Source organism: Dryobates pubescens, chromosome 24 (assembly GCF_014839835.1).
Source record: "Dryobates pubescens isolate bDryPub1 chromosome 24, bDryPub1.pri, whole genome shotgun sequence".
Lineage (NCBI taxonomy): Eukaryota > Metazoa > Chordata > Aves > Piciformes > Picidae > Dryobates > Dryobates pubescens.
This window is the reverse complement of record NC_071635.1, coordinates 15,390,740-15,409,988: the sequence shown is the minus strand read 5'-3', so window position 1 is coordinate 15,409,988 and position 19,249 is coordinate 15,390,740. Positions and strand designations below refer to the sequence as shown.

At 50.6% G+C, this 19,249-nt stretch overlaps 1 protein-coding gene across 1 annotated transcript; it reads right to left on the bottom strand.

Annotated features, from left to right (window-relative positions):
- Positions 1-334: 334 nt before the first annotated feature.
- Positions 335-16,340, bottom strand: TMEM184C (transmembrane protein 184C). Its single transcript, XM_009896768.2, has 10 exons — positions 16,007-16,340; positions 13,894-14,024; positions 13,760-13,796; positions 11,495-11,700; positions 9,757-9,831; positions 7,986-8,079; positions 5,420-5,532; positions 3,482-3,581; positions 2,830-3,001; positions 335-1,355 (listed from the first exon to the last, which is right to left on the bottom strand). Exons 1-10 carry the CDS (start codon positions 16,121-16,123, stop codon positions 1,063-1,065), a joined length of 1,338 nt encoding a protein of 445 aa, XP_009895070.2. The 5' UTR covers positions 16,124-16,340; the 3' UTR covers positions 335-1,062.
- Positions 16,341-19,249: the final 2,909 nt, after the last annotated feature.

Sequence of the window (19,249 nt, the reverse complement as noted above, 5' to 3'; positions counted from 1 at the left end):
TCCAGGATTAGACTAGCTCCTTGGTTTTACCTTTGCAAAGGTCTGCTCTGGGGTTGGGGGGTGGGGGGGGGGGTCGGGAGAGTAATCATCAACCATCACATCTGCCTCCAGCCTCTACTAGAAGCGTACCACACTAACCACACAAACACAGCTGTATGAAGACAAAAGTACTACAGACAAGATGTTAAGATCTTCTGCTTTAACAGCTTAAAAATAATTTAAGTGTTAAAGAATTTACTTGCAGCCCAAAATAAAGAAATCCAGTTTGTTTCTCACTTCCTCTCTGTCCTCCTTCAGTCTCCTCCTCTACCTCTTTGAAGGCAGTAAATGTTGCTCCTCTTCTGGAAGGATAGGAAAAGAGTCAAGTGTAGTGTATCAATCCAAAACTTACTGTCCTGGCTGTCTTCTCAGAGAGTAAAAGACTTAAAAGATGATGAGCTGCAAGGACAAGAGATACACCAGCTGTTTGCTCTGGGCATGGAATTGTACAGCAAGGCCTGCAGGGAATGCTTTCATTGTAGGGATTCTTTGCTGAGGCTCTGTAAGAATTAGCTTGGTCAAGGGAGCTTGTTTAGCTGTGCAGGGAAGGGTAGAAGATGGCATCTGTACAGAAGTTAACCATTTCAGCACTACATTAGGGAAGTCACCACCATAAAGAGGACAGCTGAAGCTGGTACAAACACCTTTTGCTCCTGCCCTCCTTGAATTACATTCTTCAAATGAAGTGTTCCCATTGCCAGCAGTACTTACACTTCAGCTTCTGGAGAGCAGAGCACTTCTTCTGTGTTCATACAAGCCAGTGTAACTCTGAGGTGATGTCCAAGTGGTGAGCAGTTGGAGTTGACTCCCCTGTCAGCAGAACCCTTTACAGTGTGCGTGGTTTATACTCCTGGGGTACTGAGACACATCCCTTAGAGAGTCAGAACGCAGCTGCTGGGCACAGCCACGGCCTCTTCCTGTCTCTGCCTTCCCAAGCTTTCCAACTTCCATCACCAGCAGTTAACAGAACACCTGTAGCAAGGAAAAACCAGACTGCTGGCCACATCCAAAGGCCAGATGAGTCTAGCTCTGGTCCAGAGCTTTCCCTGATGACTTGTGCTCCAGTTTGGGTGACTCCTCAGCATCCCCACCAGCAGAGGTGTTATAGATGCCATCGACCGCAGGGGCTGTCGTCGGTGTTGTCAGAGGTGTTACAGTGTGTCCAAACCCCTGATAGTGACCCATGGGTGAAGATGGCATTGAAGCAGCATCAGAAATTGGGTCTTGGGTAGATGAGGACAGTAAACTTGTATGCTCATTTTGTTCATGATCCTCTGCAAAAAACATTTTCCTTGGCTGGCCCAGGACTGTCCTTCCTAGAAGGATGTCAAAGGAAAAGACTTCTTAATACTTCCAGCACTACACCAAGGTCTTTGAAACACAGCAACTCAAACAGTCATGGCCCTGATGAGAAGTTTTGCTTGTTTTAATAAGTAAAAGGAGATCTTTCCATTAAAAAACCCAACCAAACATCCAACCCAACAACAAACCCAACCCAAAAAGGACATCACTCTCTTGATCTGAAACCTACCCTGAGATTAGAATAGAATAGACCAGACCAGACCAGGTTGGAAGAGACCTTCAAGATCGAGTCCAACCTATCATCCAACACCACCTAATCAACTAAACCATGCAACCAAGCACCCTGTCAAGTCTCCTCCTGAACACCTCCAGTGATGGCGACTCCACCACCTCCTCAGGCAGCCCATTCCAGTGGGCAATCACTCTCTCTGTGTAGAACTTCCTCCTAACCTCCAGCCTAAACCACCCCTGGCACAGCCTGAGACTGTGTGCTCTTGTTCTGGTGCTGGTTGCCTGGGAGAAGAGACCAACCTCTGCCTGTCTACAACCTCCCTTCAGGTAGTTGTAGACAGCAATAAGGTCACCCCTGAGTCTCCTCTTCTCCAGGCTAAGCAACCCCAGCTCCCTCAGCCTCTCCTCACAGGGCTGTGTTCCAAGCCCCTCACCAACTTTGTTGCCCTTATCTGGACATGCTCCAGCAAGTCAACCTCCTTCCTAAACTGAGGAGCCCAGAACTGGTGTGGCCTAACCAGTGCAGTGTACAGGGGCAGAAAGATCTCCCTGTTCCTGCTGGCCACACTGTTCCTGATGCAGGCCAGGATGCCATTGGCCCTCCTGGCTGCCTGGGCACACTGCAGGCTCATGTTCAGCCTACCATCAACCAGGTCCCTCTCTGCCTGGCTGCTCTCAGCCACTCTGACCCCAGCCTGTAGCACTGCCTGGGGTTGTTGCGGCTGATGTGCAGAACCTGGCACTTGGATGTGTTCAGTCTCCTGCCGCTGGCCTCTGCCCAGCCTGTCCAGGTCCCTCTGCAGAGCCTCTCTACCCTCCAGCAGATCAACTCCTGCCCCCAGCTTGCTGTCATCAGCAAATTTACTGATGATGGACTCGATGCCTTCATCCAGATCATCAATAAAGATGTTAAAGAGCACAGGGCCCAGCACTGATCCCTGGGGGACTCCACTGGTGCCTGGCTGCCAGCTGGCTGTGGCACCATTCACCACCACTCTCTGGGCTCGGGCAGTTCCTAACCCAACGCAGTGTGCTCCCATCCAAGCCACGAGATGTAGCTGTTTAAAACAAGTGTAAAACAGAGTCTGATAAATCAGTCAGGAAAGAGAGCAAAGTGCCAGATAAACCATGAAAGCCTCCAGGGATGCAGCAGCCAATAATTTGGTCTGGAATGCTCTTGAGAGGGGGCTAACTGCGAAATGAAGCTGGAAATGCAAGAGGCTGTTGGAAGATGCCACAAATCTGTCTGCTCCTTACCCACGTTCCGAACCTGCTCGGATATGTCTGCCCTTAGATCAGAGACGTCCCACATGGCAAGGAAGGAGTCAAAGCAGGACCCTTCTTCAGCTTCCTGAACATAAGGTTTGTAGGAAAAGCTGTAGTGATGTGCAATAGCAGCCAGGAACATCTCAACACAAATAATGAAATCCTGCAAGGAGAGAGAGAGACTCTGACTCAGTACTTAACCCTTCTTGACTGGAGAAAATTTAGCTTCTGGGTTTCTCCTACAGCTGACAGACTGTGCCTTGGCATGCTGCCATCAGCTGCTTTTTCCACCAGAGGCAGGATATTCTTGGCAGGCTTCAGAGAGCACAAACACATGGGAATCAGTCCTTCCCTGATGGGCTGGCATGCTGGAAGCAGATACTCAACCAGCAGTAACTGTGCAAGAAGGAAGGTGAGGACACCCAACTGCTGTGTTTACCTCAGGCACCTTCTGCCTCAGATGCAGAAGCCTTGAGCAGGAAACTCATTTGGGGCTACTGGCTGAAACTTAGCCCAACTTACAATAAACTCAGTGCTAATCAGCCTGTCTTAATTCAAGAGACTATGACAGCATTTGCTTTGAGATCAGCTACATCACCTTACGTAGAGCCACTGCTCCTAGGAAGTGATTATCTGCTCCTACCTGTAGGCCTGTAGCCACGGCTTCCACACTCTGCCATTCCCAGGTGTGCTTCTCAGAAATGACACCAACTTTCACCAGCAATGCAATGAGCACAGCTTGCCTGGAAAGATTGTTAGTGGTATTACTAGAGCAGCAGTGCCAAAACCCCTGCAAGCAAACCTGGTACACAAGAGCTGTTCCTCTGTGTGTACAGATGTACACAGCAGAGTTGCACAGGGACAAAGGCAGGGAGTGACAAGATGAGGGGTGATGGCTTCCAGCTGGAAGAAGCTGGATTTAGGTTAGACATCAGGAGGAAATTCTTGCCTGTGAGTGTGGTGGGGCACTGGAACCCAGAGAAGCTGCAAGCCTGGAAGTGTTGAAAGCCAGGCTGGATGGGGCCTTGAGCAGCCTGGGCTAGTAGAAGGTTTCCCTGCCCACAACAGGGTGGTTGGAAGTGGATGATCTTTAAGGTCCCTTCCAACCCAAACCATTCTGAGCCTCTTACCAAGAATTCTAAGAATCTTATCAAAACCTTACTGTTTATATATTCACATTTGAAAAGGAGGAACCCAGACTTCAAGAGAGATGTAATTGATTCATGGACCTAAGAGAGCAGCTTGTTGTTCCAGTTACTAGAACAAGTTGCTTCTCTCTCAGGGCATCCAGGCAGCCCACAGTGATGTGCAGCCAGTCAAATGCCCTTGCTCACAAGCAGCCAAGTGTGAGCAATGCATTTAGGCAGCTCTTTATAGATAAACAGAGCAAGTTACTTTGAAAGATAAAGTGGTTTGTCTTTTTTAACTTCAAAAATCTAAGTATTTTTGATTGTAAAGTAACTGCAAGTGAAGACAGCAACCTCACCTTACAAAAACAGCAAGTCTAAAAGCACAGAATCAACCAGGTTGGAAAAGACCTCAGAGATCATCAAGTCCAACCTATTACCCAGTACCTAACAACTCCTGACAACTAAACCATGGCTCCAAGTGCCACATCCAAGCCTGTTTTCAACACCTCCAAGGACAGGGAGTCCACTACCTCCCTGGGCAGCTCATTCCCATGGCAAATTGCTCTTTCTGCACCTTGAGCCTAAACTTCCCCTGGTGCAGCTTGAGATTTGTGTCCTCTTGTTCTGCCACTGGTTGCCTGGGAGAAGAGACCAACCCCCACCTGGCTACAGCCTCCTTTTAGGTAGTTGTAGAGAGCAATAAGGTCTCACCCCGAGTGTCCTCTTCTCCAGGCTGTTAAACACCCCCAGCTCCCTCAGCCTCTCCTCACAGGGCTTGTGCTCAAGACCCCTCCCCAGCCTCACTGCCCTTCTCTGCACATGGTTAAGTATTTCAATGTCTTTAGATCGAGGGGCCCAGAACTGGACACAGGACTCAAGGTGTGGCCTAACCAGCGCTGACTACAGGGCAGAATGACCTCCCTGCTCCTGCTGGCCACACTATTCCTGCCATTGGCCTTCTTGGTCACCTGGGCACACTGCTGGCTCATGTTCAGCTTCTGTCAACCAGTACCCCCAGGTCCCTCTCTGCCTGGCTGCTCTCCAGCCACTCTGACCCCAGCCTGTAGCACTGCCTGGGGTTGTTGTGGCCGAAGTGCAGCCCCTGGCACTGGGACTTGTTGAATGCCATCCTGTTGGCCTCTGCCCATCTGTGCAGCCTGTCCAGGTCCCTCTGCAGAGCCTCTAACAGATCAGCACCTGCCCCCAGCCTGGTGTCATCTGCAAACTTACCAATGGTGGACTCTATCTCCCCATCCAGATCCTCAATCTCAACCCATCTCAAGGGAAGATGCCTGCTGTGTCCTACCCATCAGTGCCCTCTTCCTCTCCCAGCGCTTCGCTAAGCTCATGGGGTCAGCATTTTGAGGCTTCTCCTGAACAAATCTAGCCTTTTTAGTTCCTTTTATGATCTCCCCTGAGAACAAGAAGCAGGGAGGAAATCATTAACTTACCAGAAAGAAACAAAAACAACCATCTTCACACACAGGAACTTGCCAACAGGTTGGATGGGGTTCAGCTCCTCACGCAGCACTTTGTAAAACAGCACCAGGCAATACATGGCAAACTAAAAGGGAAGGGGAAAAGAAAGAAGGAAGACAAGCTTTCAAAGCCTTGGCTGTGAGGGAGCTGTTCTGCAGCATCTCTTCAGTTAAAAGAATGTGTTACAGCACCACAGAAGCATTCAGGTTGGAAAAGATCCCCTCGGGATCACCAAGTCCAACCATTAACCCTGCTCTACATGGCTTAGCCCTAAACTGTATCCCCAAGCACCACATCCAAACTACCCTTAAATACATCCAAGGTTGGTGAATCCACCACCTCCCTGGGCAGCACATTCCAATTCCTGACCACTCTTTCCCTAAAAATATGTTTCCTTATGCCCAGTCTAAACCTGCCTATGGTTTGAGGCCACTGCCTCTTGTTCTGTCACTAATTAGCTGTGAGAAGAGACCAGCACCAGCCTCTCCACAATGTCAGGTAGTTGTGGATAGCAATGAGGTCTCCCCTCAGCCTCCTCTTTTTCAAACTAGCCATCCCCAGCTCCTTCAGTTGTTCTCCATCAGGTTTATTCTCCAGGCACTTCCTCAGCTTCTTTGCCTTCCTCTGCACTGGCTCCAGCACCTCCACATCTCTCTGGTATTGAGGTGCCCAAACCTGGACACAATACTCCAGGTGTGGCCTCCCCAGAGCTGAGTACAAAAGGACAATCACCTTCCCTGCTCCTGCTGGACACAGCATTTCTTATCCCAACCAGGATGCCATTGGCTTTCTTGGCTACCAGGGCACACTGCTGGCTCTTATTGAGCTGCTTGTTGATTACAGTATCAGACAAAAAGGCTCTGCATTTATGGAACCTTTGCCTTACTGGTTTTATTTTTGCCTGAAACTGTGCTTCTGAAATGCATGGCATCAGCAGACATTTGCTGAGGTCATCTGGACACACTAAAAGCAAAGCACAGGGAGGTCCCATAAAAATCCTATCATTGCCAGGCACATCTCCAGAGAAAATAGCATCAAAAGCACTTTGTGTTCTTTCAGGCTTCTATTAAGAACACCTCAGATGTTCCCTCTGTATGAGATGAAGCAATGAATGCAATCTTCACTGCAAATCTGAACCACCTCCCTGTGAAGGACAACTGCCAGCAGCTGAACTAATGTGCAGTCAAGCCTAAGGAATTCTCTCCCCTTTCCTGACATTCTCCTAGCTTCTTACCAAGTTTCTTTAATCAATCACCAACCAGGACATGCAGAAGTATGTGCTGCTGCTGCTAGGACTGGTGCTCCAGCTCCTTCCCCAGCAGTTACCCTTTCCAAATCTGTTCTGACTCCTGCTGTTACCATGAGAAGGAAGAAGCTTGGATGCTGCAAGGCTAAGCAGCAAGGAGCTGCTGCTTTCTCCCCTTCCAGTAGCTTCTGTGTAATGTGGGTGAAGCAGAAAATGCTTCCCCTGCCTTCCCTGCAAGCCACTAAATGCAATCCCTGACCTCCAAAGTGGAATTTTCAGGTGTGGGTGCTGACATCATCTGCCTGCTGAACCAACACCACAAGGTGTTGGGCACTCCAAACTGTAACACAGGAGAAAATGGAAGTGGTGCACACAGTGAAGGGAGAACTTCAGCCTAGTCCCTGACTGCAAAGACTGAAAGTCTTTGCATTGGATGCAAAAGGAGAACAGTGATAAGGTCAATAGAATTCATTGCCTTGCTAATGGGGATGTAGAGGAGGCATAAACAGTTCTTGCTCTCTTTTCTTCTTCTGTCACTTTCTGCTAGCAGCTTCACTCTCTCCCCCACAGCCTTGCCAGGGAATCTCTGCTTTGACTACTGTGTGAGGTAGCAGGAAGAAGGGAGGGAGTGGAGGAGGAGGTGAAGAGGTCCCCTGGATCCATCCAGAAGGGTCTGAGGAGTTTCTGTGTTTAGAAACTGTAAATCTCTCTCTGTTGTACACATACTGTGTATCTTCTCCATATTCATTGCATTCCATATTTTCTAGGGTTTAGTTTGCTTGTAGGCAGAGCTTCATTTGCTTCCATCCCAAACTGAGCTAAGTCTGGCAGTTTTTATTTTGGGGCTAGTTTTCTCCAAATGAGCTGGGGGATAACTTCAACCCACCACATCCTGTCAATGCTGTTACCACCAGCTTTCTACCAGCATTTTTAAGACAGCCACTGTTGGAAGGAAGCTGCCAGGGTGGGTGAAATCATCTTTTCCACAGAGGGGCACAGCTGAGGGTCTTAAAATGCCTGGGCCATGCCACCTCCCCCATCAAACAGTTTGGGATAGAGAGGGGAGGCACTCCACTGCTCTGTGGAGCTTTGGAGTAAAAATACTGAAGTTTTAGAGGATCATTTTGCAAGTACTTAACAGCTACCAACTCTGGCTTACAGTGGGAACTATTCTACCCATAAGAGTGACCAGACATCAAGACAATTATTGCCTGAAGTTCACACAGAAGATGCACAAAAGACAAAGTGAGATGACTTAACAAAAGGCAGCCAGAAGTGCTCTGGATACTCACCAGCTGTGACATGTTGTTAAGGATAACCAAGTAAGTCCAAGCATTGTTGAAGCTGAAGTTGCCTTCATCATACACTCCCACCAGCTCACAGATTCTGGAAGAATGGAGAGTTAGGTCACCATGGAGTAAAAAAAAAGATGGCTACTCAGAGTGCTCAATCATCTCTACATCAACCAACTGTTAGAATCCAAAAATCACTTCAGTTACTCCCAGATGGGCACTGGGAGGCCTTGCACCAAGAATCCAGCTTCCCAACTGCACGTGGCACAGGAGGTTTGCCTTGTATTCCCCACAGCAGAAAGCAGTTGGAATGCAGGGTTGCTCAATTCCATTCAATCCAACATCAATTACACAAGCTGTTCAGCTTTGAACTGTTAGAACCCACACAGCCAACACAGATCTTTAGATGGATATTACTGGTGAGCAGCAACATTTTTCCCCAGTTCCCACAGAATTAAGAGCAATGGGCCATCAGCACAAAGCTCAGGGAATGAAGCTCTCAGCATGCTGCTGCTTTCCAACAGGTTATATTGTACACATGAAGACACAGGGGCAGGTTTGTCATATGCAGAGTGTAAGAACACTTGAAGAGTCAAATGAAAGGTGGCTTTAAAAATACCTAATTGTGGAAAGCCATGAGAAGAGGGAAAAGGAGAGGTGGGGGGAGAAAATGACTCTAAAAACTAGAGAGATGATAAAAATGTCTTTCCCACATAGGAGTGCTTTATGTTCTCTCACACTGCTTGCAGTGCAAGATTTCATCTACTCTGCTCTGGTGAGACCACAGCTGCAACACTGTCTCCAGTGCTGGGTTCCCCAGTTCAAGGGAGACAGGGATCTGCTGGAGACAGTCTGAGGGAGAGCCAGGAGGATGATTAGGGGACTTGAGCATCTCCCCTGTGAAGAGAGACTGAGAGCCCTGGGGCTGTTTAGTCTGGAGAAGACAGAGGGGATCTCATCATCCTGTGTGGACTACCTTGGGTGCTCCTGCTTTGGCAGGGGGCTTGGACCCAATGACCTCTGTGATCATTTCAATTCTGCAAAGAGTCACTGGCTACAGAAGTCACATAACTCAGCACTGGGGAGGCCACACCTGGAGTACTGGGGTCAGTTTTGGGATCACTAAGAAAGACATTGAGATGCTGAGGCTGGTCCAGAGAAGGACAACAAAGCTGGCAGAGGGGCTGGAGAACAGGTCTGGTGAAGAGCACCTGAGAGAATAACTGAGGTTGTTTACTCTGGAGGAAAGGAGGCTGAGAGGAGACCATCTCACACTCTGCAGCTCCCTGAAAAGAAGTTGAAGCCAGGTGGGTGTTTGGCTCTTCTCCCTAGTAGCAAGTCACAAGATGAGAGGAAATGGCCTCAAATTGCCACAGGGGAGGTTTAGGTTAGACATCAGAAGAAACTTCTTGACTGAAAGGGTTCTCAAACACTGGCACAAGCTGCCCAGGGAGGTGGTTGAAACTCCATCCCTGAAGATGCTTAAAGGAGGCAGAGCTGTGGTGCTGAGAGCCACAGTTTAGCCCCAGCCTTGGCAGAGTTAGAGAAGGGTCGGGCCTTGATCTTGAAGGTCTTTTCCAAGCAGAACAAATCCAGGTTTCTCTACAGAGATCAGTGGTTGATTCAACTTGCTGGCACCCATTTAGCATGCACCACGATCAGCCTGCTCACACACTGCCTCCATTCAATACAAAGAGCATGAAAAGTCTTTCCAGTGTAACTCAAACATCCACCCTGAAGATCACTGTTGATCACTTCTGAGTGTACTTACAGAGCAATAATGGTGGTGAAGGGTCTGACCACGGTGTACTGCAGAACACCCAGCTTACATCTAAACAATAAAACTCTGCAAGAGAAACACAAAACTCATTGTCTAAGGATGTAAAGACAGCTCCTTTATGGAAGATTCCTCTGCTCAGTAAGTCATAGAATTGTTAGGGCTGGAAGGGATCAACTCCCCCTGCCATGGGCAGGGACACCTCACACTACAGCAGGTTGCTCAGAGCTACATCCAGCCTGGCCTTAAAAGCCTCCAGGGATGAGGCTTCCACCACCAACTTGTTGCAGGGTCTCACCACCATCATGGGGAAGAACTTCCTCCTAACATCCAATCTGAATCTACCCATTTTGAATCCCACCTGTTAACTAAACTGAGTTTCTACTTCATGGCAGATTCAACTTTGTGCCCAGGACTCTTTTCAAACACAAAGAATGCAGTTTCCACTGTGTTTGGGTATGTTCAGGAATGACTTACACAGTTTGTCTTTAACACTGTAAACAGCTTTGTCAAGATCTCTTAAATCTCTTAAGAGATGCTTATCAGATTAAGTTCTGGGTCCAGAGGTGAGCCACAAAGATATCCAAGGGTTGGAACACTTCTGCTGTGAGGACAGGCTGAGAGAGTTGGGGTTGTTCAGCCTGGGGAGGAGAAGGCTCCAGGGAGACCTTAGAGCAGCCTTCCATGATTTGAAAGGGGACCCCAGGAAAGCTGGAGAGAGACTTTTTACCAAGGCATGGAATGACAGGGCAAGGGGTAGTGGCTTCAAACTGGAAGCTGCTGGATCAGACATTAGGAGGAAATTTTTGCCTATGAAGGTGGTGAGGCACTAGAACAGGTGGACCAGAGAAGCTGTGGAGGCTCCAAGCCTGCAAGTGGTGAAAGCCAGGTTGGGTGGGGCCTTGAGCAAGCTGGCCTAGTAGGACATGTCCCTGCCCACAGCAGGAGGTTGGAACCAGACAATCTTTAAGATCCCTTCCAACCCTAAGCATTCTGGATTCAAGGCCTTTTGTCCTTCACCAATGCAAGTAAAGACAACAGGCTACATGGTCTGTCACTGATTCTCCCATGAGCTTGGGCAAACAGCATATGAGAGCAAAAGGAAACCAAGTCAAGGGAACTTTTTTCCAGTATTTTTGAACAATAAGGAAGGCCTGAGAGCAGCCTGCCAGTGCCTGAAGGGGGTCTGCAGGAAGGATGGGCAAAGACTGCTTACAAAGGCCTGCAGGGACAGGACAAGGGGCAATGGCTTCAGGCTAGAGAAGGGCAGATTTAGATTGGATATCAGAAAGAAGCTCTTTACTGGGAGGGTGGTGGAACACTGGAACAGGTTGCCCAGGGAGGTGGTTGAGGCCCCATCCCTGGAGATACTCAAAGTGAGGCTCGACAAGGCCCTGGGCAAACCGATCTAGTTGGGGATGTCCCTGCTGACTGCAGGGAGGTTGGACTGGAGGACCTTTGGAGGTCCTTTCCAGCCTGGACCATTCTATCCTTCTAAATTGCATTCAACACCACCTGAGGCACTGCAGGTCAGTTACTCCCCCTAGAGCAAGCTCAGGGCAAACACACTGACAGCTGTGTTCGGCAAAGGTCCGGAGCTGATGAACAAGAGGAGCACAAACCATAAACCCACTCTGCCAGGCAGCAACAACCCTACTGCTAAATGCCCAAACAGACTGCTTGCCTCTGATGAGACAGCTTCAAAGTGTGGAAGACCTCGAGGTATACTCACTCTCCCATAGCCCATGATGGACAACAGCACAGAGGAGGCAGATGTCTCTGCTGATCTTTCGCTTCTATTATTAATACGAGGTTTGGATACCGGTTGGTCAGGTAGTTTGAAAGAAAAACCATAAAGTTATAGATGACATAAGCTTCATAGCATTCTCGACATGTATCCACATATATTGCAATGTTGGGGTATTTCAAAGCTATCCACTGTAAGGAGAGAGGCACACAAAAAGGTTACGTGCAAGAAAGGCAAAGCGACCGCAATGACAACGCTGCTGGCTCGGTTCAGCCACCAACACTGCCCCAGCCAGCAGGCACCGCTTTCAACGGGGCTTGAAGCACTTGGCTGAGCAGTGGGATGCTACAGCTACAAACCAAGGATCTGCAGAAATACAAACACAACTTCTGGCTGCATCTCTGTTGCTTCAAATGACCTGAGCAGGCAGGATCGAAGGGCTGAGGCCACTGCCATCAGGGCCTGCGCTTTGGTCACGACCGCCCCACAAATGCTCTGGGCTTGGGGCAGAGTGGCTGCAAACTACCCAGTGTTGGAATCTGGGAAGAGGGTCATAGAATCAGTAAGGTTGGAAAAGACCTCAAAGATCATCAAGTCCAACCTGCCACCCAACACCTCATGACTACTAAACCATGGCACCAAGTGCCACATCCAATCCCCTCTTGAACACCGCCAGGGATGGGGACTCCACCACCTCCCTGGGCAGCACATCCCAACGGCTAACAATTCTCTCTGTGAAGAACTTTCTCCTCACCTCCAGCCTAAACCTCCCCTGGCACAGCTTGAGACTGTGTCCTCTTGTTCTGGTGCTGGGGGCCTGGGAGAAGAGACCAATCCCCTCCTGGCTACAATCCCACTTTAAGTAGTTGTAAACAGCAATGAGGTCTCCCTTGAGCCTCCTCTTCTCCAGGCTAAACAATCCCAGCTCCCTCAGCCTCTCCCTCACAGGGCTGTGCTCGAGGCCTCTCCCAAGCCTCGTTGTCCTTCTCTGGACACCTTCAAGTGTCTCAATGTCCTCCTTAAATTGAGGGGCCCAGACCTGGACACAGTACTCAAGGCATGGCCTGACCAGTGCTGAGTAGAGGGGCACAATAACTTCCCTGCTCCTGCTGGCCACACTGTTCTTGATGCAGGCCAGGATGCCATTGGACTTTCTATTCAGCTCAGATTAAGCATGCCAGGAGGACACAGGAACCAGGAGCCTGGGCAAAGCTTTTAGTATGTCAGAAATGCTTCTCAACGTCTGGCTAGAGCTCATTTCATCAGCAGGTTCATTTTCTTCCAAAGGAGAATTCTGTACTTGAAATTAATATCAACCTGAGGCAGTTGATATTCCTCTTTCAGACACTCTAAATCCCAGCCTTTACACAACAACAAAAGCCCACCACAAACCCAAATGAAACAAACGAAACCCAACCAACCAACAAAAAGCCAAGAGGAAAACAAGAACCTGCATAAGGGTGACACTAAAGACTCAAGAGGAAAAAAAAATCCATGGAAAAGTTCTTGGAAATCATCTTTTTCCATGAGGGAAACAGAACTATCTGCAAGGCCAGCAGCTGCTGACAACATGTCAAAGACACATCCTGCACAGCCCACAGACTTAGCAGTGCTGCTTAGGTCTGGCCAAAATCATCTCCACAGGTGATGCCATTTACATGCACCACATCTGGCTGGTGGCCAGGAGAATCTTGTCACATGAAAGTATTCAGAGCTGGAGGGTTGGGGTTTTTTTTTGCAGGATCCTACCCCTTGCTCCCTGAAGCAAAAAAAAAAAATAAGAGGAAGAATTTTAGCACTAAACAGAACTCAGGAATGAATTTTAGCACTAATCCTAACTCAGAAAAGTAAGGTAAGGGCTAAAGCACCCAGTTGGGAGACAGTGCTTGGTTCAGACCGGTTTCCAGTTCAGCTGTTACTGAAGGTGGAAGCACCAGGTGCAGGCTTGTGTAGTACCCCTTTGCACATGTCATAAGGGGCATTCAAGGACAGGATTAAGAAGGGTTAAGAAAAGCAATCCCACAAGCTCCACAGGAAGAACGCACTACCACTGCAACTATGCTTCTGACATCCCTGGGTCGAGGGTTGGACTGGATGATCTTTGAGGTCTCTTCCAGGCAGCTATGTTCTGTGATTCTGTGAATGGCCAAAAGTTCCTGGGACTGTGACTCTCCATTCTGTGACACTGTTTTCCCTCACTCCCACAGCAAACAGAGTTTATTGAGCTGTTACCAGGAAGAAAATACTCACACTGTCTAAACTGTAAATTGGCACCATCCACAGAATCCTGTTGCAAGAACAAAAGAACAGTTAACATTGCTGGAAGTATTTTCAGCTTCAGTTGAAGTCAGCACTCATAGCACAGGCAAAATGTGAACTGTTACCTTATTATTGGTTTCTGTAACTCAGGTTGAGTGTAATGGACTAAGTGTTGTAGTATTCCCCAGAGAGAGATGGGAATAGTCATTAGGAGGAATATCCCAGCGATAAACCATGCTTTGGTGTGGATGCCAACCTTGCAAAGGAAAAAGAGCCAAGTTTTAGTATTAACACTAACTAGTAACTAGGGGAGTCCCCCAGGGATCAGTGCTGGCTCCAGTCCTGTTCAACATCATCAATTATGCTGACGAGGCAACAGAGTCTGCCCAGCAAGTTTGCTGACGATACCGGACTGGGAGGCTTGGCTGAGACACCTGAAGGCTGTGAGGCTGTTTAGAGACTTGGACAGACTGAGAGCTGGGCAGAGAGGAACCTGATGAGGTTCACCAAGGAGAGGTGCAGAGTCCTGCACCTGGACAGGAAGAATAAACTGCAGCAGTACAGGCTGGGAGGTAATCTGCTGGAGAGCAGCCCTGTGGAGAAAGAGCTGGGAGTCCTGGTGGACAACACGTTCTGCAAGGGACAGCAATGTGCCCTTGTGGCCAAGAAAGCCAGGGGGTCCTGGGATGCATTAAGAGGAGTGTGTCCAGAAGATCCAGGGAGGTTCTCCTGCCCCTCTACTCTGCCCTGGTGAGACCTCACCTGGAATATTGCATCCAGTTCTGGGCTCACCCCACCACATTCCCCAGAGAGGATTGTTCCTGCTGTACATCAACATCCTTCATCTTCCGTTGCCTTCCAGCTCAAAGATCACTTCTGAGTAGTTCCTCTACCGGCACCAGAGGTAAGGAGTTTGAGATTTCAACCACCACTATGACACAAACACCAATTACACTGAATGTGTGAAAGGCAGCAGAACAAAGCTTCAAACCCAGAAATTTGGAGCACAGCCAGGATTGATTTTACCACAACAGCTTAAACTTAAGCCATGAAAAAGCTTACTTCCAACTGAATACAAGCTTGTGTTAGATACCATGGACAATACATATTTTAAGGTTAAATTTTCACTTCATGCTAGAAAAAAAAATGCTGGTACACGTGTGCAATTCACATGCTGCTTTAACAGCATACCAGGGTGCCAGCAGAAGGAAAGAGAAGCTTCTCCAGCTTGATTGTCCCTGACCTGACAGAGTTACCTGAAATAGAATCATAGAATCAACAAGGTTGGAAAAGCCAACCTATTACCTAACATATAACATCTATTACCCAATACCTAACAACCTATGACCTAATACCTAACACCTCCTGACAACTAAACCATGGCTCCAAGTGCCACATCCAAGCCTTTTTTGAACACCTCCAGGGATGGTGACTCCACCACCTCCCTGGGCAGCACATTCCAATGGCCAATAACTCTTTCTGGGAAGAACTTCCTCCTCACCTCCAGCCTAAACCTCCCCTGGTGCAGCTTGAGACTGTGTCCTCTTGTGCTGGTGCTGGTTGCCTGGGAGAAGAGACCAAGCCCCACCTGGCTACAACCTCCTTTCAGGAAGCTGTGGACAGCAAGAAGGTCTCCCCTGAGTCTCCTCCAGGCTAAGCAACCCCAGCTCCCTCAGCCTCTCCTTACAGGGCTGTGCTCCAGACCTCTCCCCATCCTCACTGTCCTTCTCTAGACACCTTGAAGTCCTTCTTAATGTCCTTCTTAAATTGAACCCAGAACTAGACACAGTACTCAAGGTGTGGCCTAACCAGTGCTGAGCACAGGGCAGGATGACTTCCCTGCTCCTGCTGGCCACACTATTACCGACCGATGCAGGCCAGGATGCCACTGTTACTGCTGGCAGTGTCAGCGTCCCCGGGCAGGGCAGAACTCCAGCCATGGCCCTGGGGAGACTGACTTCAATATTCCTTCAACATCGCCCTACTGTTTAAACATCAACTACTACTCAACCGGAAGGAGGAAAAAATTCTGCCCTGTTCCATTGCCTTCGTCTGCGCTTTCACAGCACCACAAACGCACACAGCTGCGCGGTGGAACCTCTCCGGCTCCTCTTCTCGCTGGGTCTCCACCTGGGGCTGGAGTGCGCTGCCAACCATACCTTAGGGGTCGAAGCCGCGGCTAGGCCCAGGCACACAGGTACCCCACCCCCACCCCCAGCCCAGGGCCCCGTCCCTCACCTCCAGTTTCTGCAGCTCCCACACGCACAGCGGCACCACTACCAGCAGCCCCACGATGTACAGCAGCACCACCAACGGCCGGATCCACCGCCGCCAGTTCCCGCAGGTGCACGGCATGGCCGCGGCCAGGACCCCGCCTCGCCACGCTGGCCACACGGACCCGGGGCCCGCAGCACCTCAGCGAGCCGGCGCCGGGCCCGGCACCCCCCGCGGGGCGCGCATTACCGGCGGAGCCGTCCGAACATCAGCGTCCAGCTCAGCTCCTCACTGCCAGAGCATCAGCGCCCAGCTCGGCTCCTCACCGCCCGGCCCTGCCCCGACCCAGCGCGGCACCGCCCCGCGCACCCGCCCCGGCCGCACTTCCTCCCAGCAGCGCCCCCGGCTGGCCCGCCCCGGTCCCAGCGGCCGCGCCGATTGGCTCTTCGCCCTGCTCATCACCGCCCACCGGCACCCGTGGACAATGGCAGGGCCGGCGGGACCGGGGTCGGCACCGCCCCGGAAGGGAGTTCCACGATTGGAGCGCCGAGGTTGCAGTCCCGCGATTGGAGGCTCGCGATTGGAGGCTCGCGGTTGCAGCCCCGCGATTGGAGCCCCGCGGTTGCAGCCCCGCGATTGGAGCCCCGCGGTTGCAGCCCCGCGATTGGAGGCCCGCGATTGGAGCCCCGCGGTTGCAGCCCCGCGGTTGCAGCCCCGCGATTGGAGGCCCGCGCCTCGAGCCGCGCGCCTCGCGCAGTTCTGTCAGTGTGCTGCCGTTCCCGCGCCGCCCCTGCTGGTGCTGGAGGCAGTGTGTGTGTCGCCCGCTGCAGGCGGCTTCTCTGGGGCACCACGGCGGCCGTGCCACCTGTGAGGGGAATCACACAGTCGTTTTGTGGCAAAAGACCTTTAAGGTCGTCGAGTCCGAACGTTCTCTAGTTCTGCCAAGCCTGGTGCTAAGCCTGGTGCTAAGATCTCTGCCCGTTTTAAACACCACCTTACAGGAGGTTGAAAGGCTTGGGGCTCTTCAGTCTGGAGTAGAGAAGGCTCCAGGGAGGCCTTAAAGCTGCGTTTCAATATCCGAAGAGAACATGCAGGAAGGACTGTTTAGAAAGGCTTGTAGTGATAAAGCAAGGAGCAATGGCTTTAAACAGAAGGAGGGTTGGACATCAGGAGGAAGCTCTTTACTGTGAGACTGGTATAACACTGGAACAGGTTGCCCAGGGATGTGGCAGCCTGATCTAGTTGGAGGTGTCCTTGCTTGCTGTGATGACCTTTGAGAGTCCCTTCCAACCCAATGCAATCTGTGAACCTTCAGGGCTGGGCATTCACTCTTCTGCCTGGAGGCTGTTGCTGGTCTGGACAACAGAGCAGGGAAATGCAGGCCAGGCCAGGCCTGTGGACACGCAGGAGAGCTGGGCTGTCGAGGTGGATGCCAGGAGGTGCGCAGGCAGGCAGCAGTTGCAGGAGCTGAAGGTCACAAAGACAGCTGCTGGCACTTCCCAGCCAGATGAAGCCTCTGCAAACAGGAGCCCCTATGGCCACTCCCCTGCGGGCAGGACAGAGCAACCTGGTGCAGGGAGCCCTGAAAAGCTCCGAGACTGGATGACAGGTTCCAACATCAAGACTCCAGCAGCTGTATGAATAGCATGAGATGTGTTGTGTTTCATGTACTTGTTGGACATTCCCTTTTCTTTTGCTTTGAAAGTACCTTGTGAGGACAGCCAAAATGCCAGTGAGCTCCACAGTGATCACTGACAAAACACAGGACCTTGGGTCAGGGTACTGGTGATACCCTGCCAAATACCTGAGGAACTGCAGCTGTGAATGCCTGGAGGAAGGTGAATGCAGTTTGAAGTGTGACTGAGAAGTAGAAACCATATGGAGTAAAAGGTACTAAAGAACAGTGACTGGGGTCTCCCTCTTTCTTTTTTCTCTCTCTCTCTAGCTTCTCTAGCTGAAGTCCTCAGTTGAGTCTTCCTTCCTTCCTTCGTTCCTTCCTTCGTTCCGTCCTTCGTGCCTTCCTGCCCTCCTTCCTGCCCTCCTGCCTTCCTGCCTTCCTGCCCTCCTGCCCTCCTTCCTGCCTTCCTGCCTGCCTTCCTCCCTTCCTGCCTGCCTGCCTCCCTCCCTGCCTCACTCCCTCCCTTCCTCCCTCCCTTCCTCTCTAGAGGATCCACAGGGCTACCTAGGTCTCTACAGAAGCTCCACAGGGCTCTCCAGAGGTTCTATAGAGGCTTCTTTGGGATCTATAGAGGCTCCACAGTGCTCTGTAGTGGCTCTATAGAACCTCCTTAGGGCTTCATAGGGCTTTATAGAGGCTCCATATGTCTTCATAGGGCTCTGTTGAGACACCATAGAACTCTACAGAGGCTGCTTTGGGCTCTACTGAGGCTCTATAGAGGCTGCATTTGGCTCTACAGAGGCTTCATAGGGCTCTTTAGAGGCTCCATAAAACTCCATAGGGCTCTATAGAGGGTGCATTGGGCATTATAGAGGCTTTATAGAGGCTCCATAGGGCTTCACAGGGTGCTATCAGGCTCTATAGAGGGTGCATTGGGCTCCATAGTGGCTGCATTAGGCTCTATAGAGGCTGTATAGAGTCTCCATAGGGCACTCGAGAGGCTGTGTTGTGCTCTCTACAGGCTCTATGCAGGCTATGTAGGGCTCTATAGAGGCTGCAAGGGGCTCTATAGAGGCTCAATAGATGCTCCATAGGGCATCTTAGGGCTCTTTAAGGCTTCATAGGGCACTATAGAGGCTGCATTGGGCTCTACAGAGGCTCTATGGAGGCACCACAGGGTATGATAGGGCTTCATAGTGCTCTATTGAGTCTCATTAGGGCTCCATAGAGGCTGTTTTGGGCTCTATACAGCATCTATAGAGGCTCCTTTGGGCTCTATAGCAGGTCCATAGGACTTTTTAGAGGCTCATAGTGCTCCACATGGGTCTATTGAGGCTCCCTAGGGCTAGGCTCAGGTAGGCAAGGCGAGGCTAGGGTGGGGTAGGCAAGGATAGGGCTGGGTGGGGTAGGTTCTACATGGCTATGTAGACATCTATAGAGGATCCACAGGGCTCCATAGGGCTCTACAGAGGCTCCATTGGGCTCTACAGAGCTGGGGGCAGGAGTTGATCTGCTGGAGGGTAGAGAGGCTCTGCAGAGGGACCTCGACAGGCTGGACAGATGGGCAGAGGCCAAGGGCAGGAGACTGAACACATCCAAGTGCTGGGTTCTGCACATTGGCCACAACAACCCCAGGCAGTGCTACAGGC

Coding starts and splice junctions, on each gene's coding strand:
- TMEM184C (XM_009896768.2), bottom strand. CDS start 16,123: ATGCCGTGCACCTGCGGGAACTGGCGGCGGTGGATCCGGCCGTTGGTG. Junction 8,080..9,756: donor TTCACCACCATTATTGCTCT/GTAAGTACACTC, acceptor CCATTCTTCCAG/AATCTGTGAGCTGGTGGGAG. Junction 5,533..7,985: donor TTAACAACATGTCACAGCTG/GTGAGTATCCAG, acceptor CTTCCCTTTTAG/TTTGCCATGTATTGCCTGGT.